The 6,000-nt window shown below is 50.7% G+C and overlaps 1 protein-coding gene across 5 annotated transcripts in view; it reads left to right on the top strand.

The window, feature by feature from the left end:
- The first annotated feature begins 437 nt into the window (after positions 1-437).
- Positions 438-6,000, top strand: part of COPS7A (COP9 signalosome subunit 7A) — a 26,868-nt gene continuing 21,305 nt past the window's right edge. Inside the window, exons 1-5 of one of the 5 annotated variants that reach the window (XM_045071826.1) lie at positions 438-588; positions 1,068-1,272; positions 2,985-3,060; positions 3,292-3,380; positions 5,493-5,695. In XM_045071826.1, coding sequence (XP_044927761.1) covers positions 1,111-1,272; positions 2,985-3,060; positions 3,292-3,380; positions 5,493-5,695 — 530 coding nt within the window. In that variant the 5' untranslated portion in view covers positions 438-588; positions 1,068-1,110. Of the gene's footprint in view, positions 702-1,067; positions 1,273-2,984; positions 3,061-3,291; positions 3,381-5,492; positions 5,696-6,000 lie in introns of all 5 variants that reach the window. The other 4 variants (XM_045071825.1, XM_045071824.1, XM_045071827.1 and 1 more) reach the window with 4 other exon arrangements.

Below are 6,000 nucleotides of genomic sequence, written 5' to 3'. Positions count from 1 at the left end.
TTTCCACTTCTTTCCTCTTGCTCCTCAAAAAAAAAAAAAAAAAAAACTAGGCAGGGGACCCCTGTTGCTAAACTTCTATTATTGCTAGTTGTCTCCTTCCTCTCATTTCCCTCCCTCCCTTTTCCCCTCCTCCCTCTCTTTCCCATTACAATTTTCCTGTCGCCCCATGTTCCCTGTGCAGCCCAGATCTCCAGATTCCTGGCAGCTATGAGCCGACACATAACCAGCCGGTACCTGCGGAGACCGGGGACGCCCATCTGCATTTACCGTCCAGCGCTCATCTGACAATAAAGTTTTATTGAAACAGAATGGGGGCGGGGGGGAGGCGCCCGTCATTCTTCCTCAACAACCAATCAGAGAGTAGAATGACTGGCGCTTGCAGGAGCTTCTGCGGTGCGGAGGTCGGGGGGGAGGGACATGGCCCGCCCGAAACCGGCCTCGTAAGAGCGGAAGTACGACGCGGAAGCCAGCCATAGAGTTTAGTGGCCAGAGCGACTCTGCAGGGAGGTGGCAGGAAAGGCTCGGAACTGCTGCCGGAGGTGACGGAGCTCCGGCCCCGCCCGGTGTGCTGGAAGACGAAGCTTCTAGGTAGCGGCCCGCAGAGTCTGACCCAGGGTACGACGGGGCAGTAGCCGTGAGCCCACGGTCCCTGGGCGGCCTCTTTAAGGGAGGGGGCGGAGCCACGTGGAAGGAGCTTGCGGGTGAGGTCACGTGATTGAGGGCACTTGCGGGGCACCGTGGAAATTTGAGGGAGCGTTGTCGGGGTGGACACCATGTGATACCCCTTACCCCACCACATCCTGTGCCTTGGGGTTCAATGGGGTGCACGTGGTGGGACTTGGGATCAGGCCCGAGTTTGGGGGAGGGGGCGTGGCAACCCTGTCTCAGCCAGGCTTCCATCAAAGTGGCCGATTTTAGGATTTTTAGATCCAAGTTTTAGACTGCTCCATCTCTCATCCCTCATTTGCAGAAGTGACTCAGTGTCTCTGCAGTCCAGCCCCGGCTACTGTGCTTCCAGCCCTCCCAGTGTTCAGGGGCCTCCAACTTCACATTCTCTTTCCTTGCAGCTCCAGATATCCTGAGCCCAGGTCCCCCCAGCTCAGTGCAGCCATGAGTGCCGAGGTGAAGGTGACAGGGCAGAACCAGGAACAATTTCTGCTCCTGGCCAAGTCGGCCAAGGGGGCAGCGCTGGCCACACTCATCCACCAGGTGCTGGAGGCTCCTGGTGTCTACGTGTTTGGGGAACTGCTGGATATGCCTAATGTTAGAGAGGTGGGTTCCTGGCCTGGAAAGCCCACAGGGAAGCTTGGGGCTAAGATTGAACTTGAGAATGGGTGGGCAGGGCTCATTTGCAACTCCATAACCATTCAGTTGAACAAGAATATGATGATGATTAATTAGCAGCTGGCAAAAATAAGTAGGCAAGTAAACCTCTTACTTTCCTTTGATGATGATGAATCTGTAAAACCCACTATTTTTCATTTTTAAGCAAAAGAGCACGTGATTCAGAAAAGGAAACCTGATTCCAGCCTGTCTCCGCCCACTTAGTAGCTCTCAATAAGACCATGTCCCCTTGATCAGGTCATTTTTCCTTTAGGACCTCTGTTTCTCTGTTTTCCCTTTAACATTGGAGCTGATACTGCCCTTCACTGTCAGTTACAGAAATCAGGACAGATTATGGGAAGTTTAAAGTCCAGTACAAATGAAAGGCAATAAACATGAAATTGGCATACTCTCCTTTCCCACTTTGTACCCTTTGTTAATTCCCTTAAGTTAGAAATGGGTCTAGAAGTATTAGAAGGTCTTTTCCCTGGAAGACATGTGGCAAGATGCTAGGAACACAGCAGAGAGAACTGTTCACATAGAAGTGGCAGAGTAAACAATTTAACATTTAGAGTGGGTGGGTCACCAAGATGTATGACCTCACCCCATGTCCTGAGATGCTAGGGCATTGGTATGTAGGCAGACTATATTAGGTTTTTGAGGGCCAATGATTGACTGAGTTGATGGATTTTGCCTTTGGGGATCACTCTGGGGTATATGGAGAATACTCTAGCTGCCTTCTTTCCCTGATTTCCTCTGCAGTGGAACTAAAGAGGGTCCATTAAGGTGAACAAAAAGAAGCATTTATTGGGTGCTTGTTTATCTCTCTGCTAGTCACCTGGGAATTCCAAAAAAGTACAAGACACAGTGCCTATTACCCTTCTAAAACTTATATTCCAGTTGCAGAGATAAGATGAATGGATATGGACATGTTAAATTACTTATTTAGTAAGTATTTATTGAGAGCTGAATATATGCCTAGTTCTGCTAGACATAGGTGGGTGGGATACCAGGGCCTGGGTCTGTCATCTTATTGGAAAAAAAGATATTCTTGGGTAATAACCTCAGGGTTTGATCGATTAAATGCCAGAATGAGTGATCAGTGATAGGAGGTGAGTGAGTGAGCTGGCCTGGATGATGAAGCCGCTTGGGTGCTAGAAGTCTGACACAGAGGCCACAAATTCCAGCGCCTGCTGAGGCCGCGCAGCTGTCAGAGATGAATGAGGCTAACACAGGAGTCTTTGGTGACTTGGCAAGAACAGCAGACTGCCTGATGATATGCAGATTCAGAAATCCTAAACACACTCAAAGGACCAAAATACAATTTGCAATGTCTGGGTGTGCACGTGCCCACACACACTACTGAACACTCTGAATGTGTTCAATTCTGAATTTAGGGTAAGAATGAAGACATATGGAGGAAGAGGGTATGGTGGATTTCTGGGGGAAGGGGGGTGGGGTAGTGCAAATAAGGGCCTAGAGGTGGAAATGAGGCCTTCCAATGGCAAGAGTGATCAGAGAGGCAGAGAAGTCCTTTTGGTGAGCTGGAAGAGCCCGTGGGAGAGGGGAAAGATAGGGCCAGAAAGTGGAATTCAAAAGAAGTGAGGCTGGGAAACTGGAGAGAGGCCCATCCTGTCACCTCTTCCTTCATGTTCCTGCAGCTGGCTGAGAGTGACTTCGCTTCCACATTCCGGCTGCTCACAGTGTTTGCTTACGGGACATATGCTGATTACTTAGGTAACCTAAGAGGGCTGGAGCTCTGGAGTAGTGGAGGTGGGAGAAGGGCAATTTTTGGAAGGACTAGAAGGAATTCCTGGGAAACCTTTCTACGGTACACAGGGTCAGAGTTAAGACTTGAATTGGCATGGAAAACTGGGGGAAAAAAAAAGATGAAGAAGCAAGGGAAGGAGGCTAGGGCTTCCCACAAAAGTGTAATCAGGATTTCCTATACTTGTCTTTTCTTCCTAGCTGAAGCCCGGAATCTTCCCCCGCTCACAGAGGCTCAGAAGAATAAGCTTCGGCACCTATCAGTTGTCACCCTGGCTGCCAAAGTCAAGGTGAGTGACTGTCTCTCTCCATATACCACCCCCACCCCAAGCCAACCGGGTTCTGAACCGAAGCGGAATGTCCCTTCGAAGGGCCTGTCTGAAGGGAATTTGCTCTCAGACAGCCTTTGCCCACACTGTCGCTCTTCTGCCTTCCCTAAACCCCACGTCCCTCCAAGGTCTGTATCTGAGCTCCACTTCCTGCAGCAGCCTTTTGGGCTGAATAGTATTTTCTTTGCTTTCTGTTTTGTTTTTGTTTTTCATTCAACATTTTTTGCATTTTGGGTCAAAATAGCAACCAGAGTGCCATTCGCTTGTTAATGCGATCACCTTCCTTCTCACTATAGGAAGTCCCACACAGGAGTGCCCGAGTGGCTCAGTCAGTTAAACGTCTGCCTTCGGCTTAGGTCGTGGTCCTGGGATCAAGCCCCAATCGGGGCTCCCTGCTCAGTGTGGAGTCTGCTTCTCCCTCTCCCTCTCCACACCGCCCCCTGAGCTGTGCTCACTCACAGTAGCGTGTGCAGGCGCTCTCTCTCTCTCTCAATTAAATAGATAGAAATCTCAAAAAGGCAAAAACCAAAAAACAAAAATAAAAACAAAGAAAGTTCCACACAAACGGCCTCAGCTTTCAGATGTGGGGACAAGGCTCTCTCTTCTGGTGAAGTGCCAGGCTTCTGTTTGCCAGTCAGAAGTGCATAACCCAGACATATCTCTCTAGTTTCAGTTGGGTTCACTTTCTTATTAAATATCCCTCTCCCACCCACCTACATATTCTCAGCTGTTCCTTGACTTTCCTGTGGTCCCCATGATTTGACCTAAACCAGGCTCATTGGCCTGAGGTGCCTCTGTGGAAGGAAGTGGGGTATGAACGGTTAAGTAACTCAGACCCCACCCCCACCCCGTGCTCTTGTTACATCAGGCTTATCTGGACCAGGGTCTGTGCTGTCCTGAGCTGTGGCCAGAGAACTGATGCCCAGGCAGATGTCACTTTCTTCCTCTGTAGGGTGGGAGGTGAAGGGTGGTAGGGGAACGTAAATCTTTTTTTTTTTTTTAAAGATTTTATTTATTTATTTGACAGAGAGAGATCACAAGTAGGCAGAGAGGCAGGCAGAGAGAGAGAGGAGGAAGCAGGCTCCCTGCTGAGCAGAGAGCCTGGTGCGGGACTCGATCTCAAGACCCTGAGATCATGACCTGAGCTAAAGGCAGCGGGTTAACCCACTGAGCCACCCAGGTGCCCCGAGGGGAACGTAAATCTTAAACGTCGTGCTTCTCAGGAGGTTATTTCTCAGGGGATGGTACTTTAACTTAATTTGCCTTAGGCGAGCCTTTTAGAGGAATTTTTTTAAAAAATTAATACTATTTTTTAAGATTTTATTGATTTATTTGACAGAGAGAAATACAGTGAGAGAGGGAACATAAGCAGGGGGAGTGGGAGAGGGAGAAGCAGGCTTCCCACCATGCTGGGAACCGGATGGTGAGGCCTGATCCCAGGACTCTGGGATCATGACCTGAGCCCAAGGCAGAAGCTTAATGAGTGAGTCACGCAGGTGCCCCTAGAGGAAATCCTTTAGGAGTAGGAGTGGAGGGTGCCCGGGTGGTTCAGTCCTTAAGCTCCTGCCTTTGGCTCAGGTCATGATCCCAGGGTCCTGGGATCAGGCCCCACAATCGGGTTCCGGGCACGGTGGGAAGCCTACTTCTCCCTCTCCCACTCCCCTGCTTATGTACTCTCTCTTGCTGTGTCTCTCTCTCTCTCTGTGTCAAATAAATAAAATCTTTATTTTATTTTTTAAAAGATTTTATTATTTATTTGACAGAGAGAGATCACAAGTAGGCAGAGTGGCAGGCAGAGAGAGAGGGGAAACAGGCTCCCCACCAAGCAGACAGCCTGATGTGGGGCTTGATCCCAGGACCCTGAGATCATGACCTGACCTGAAGGCAGAGGTCCAACCCACTGGGCCACCCAGGCGCCCCTAAATAAAATGTTTAAAAGAAAAAAAAAGGAATAGGAATGGAGCGTAGGCAGGGGAGCTGGGGTGGGGGTGGGGGGGATGGAGGGAAGACTCTTGGAAGCCCTTCTCTGCTGGAGAGCCTCACAAATCCCAGCCCAACCTCCCTGCGCCCCAGTGTATCCCATATGCAGTGTTGCTGGAGGCCCTCGCCCTGCGTAACGTGCGGCAGCTGGAAGACCTTGTCATCGAGGCAGTGTATGCCGACGTGCTCCGCGGCTCCCTGGACCAGCGCAACCAGCGACTGGAGGTTGACTACAGCATTGGGCGGGACATCCAGCGCCAGGATCTTAGTGCCATTGCTCGAACCCTACAGGAGTGGTGAGACCCCTGTCCTGGCCCTGTTCCTTCTCATCTCCCTCCGGGAAAGGGGGAGGTGCTTTGCGGGGGTGGGGAGGGCTGGGCTGGGCTGCAAAGGTAGAGTCCCAGAGGATGAAGGGAGAGGTGCTCATTCCTACAGAAGCTTCTGAGGGCAGAAGGGAGCAGAGGAGGGCCTGCGGGGCAAGAGGCTGGAAGCAGTGTCCTTGGCATAGTCATTGTGGGGAGCAGGGAGCAGTACTCTTGAGGGGCTCCTCAGTGGGGTGTTGGATCCTCACTTGTCTTAAGCTAGATTCATCCCATCGGTC

The sequence above is a fragment of the Mustela putorius genome, unplaced genomic scaffold (assembly GCF_011764305.1).
Source record: "Mustela putorius furo isolate JIRA1106 unplaced genomic scaffold, ASM1176430v1.1 tig00003988_pilon_pilon_pilon, whole genome shotgun sequence".
Taxonomy (NCBI): domain Eukaryota; kingdom Metazoa; phylum Chordata; class Mammalia; order Carnivora; family Mustelidae; genus Mustela; species Mustela putorius.
The sequence above is the reverse complement of the archived record's forward strand: the minus strand, read 5'-3'. Positions and strand labels throughout refer to the sequence as shown.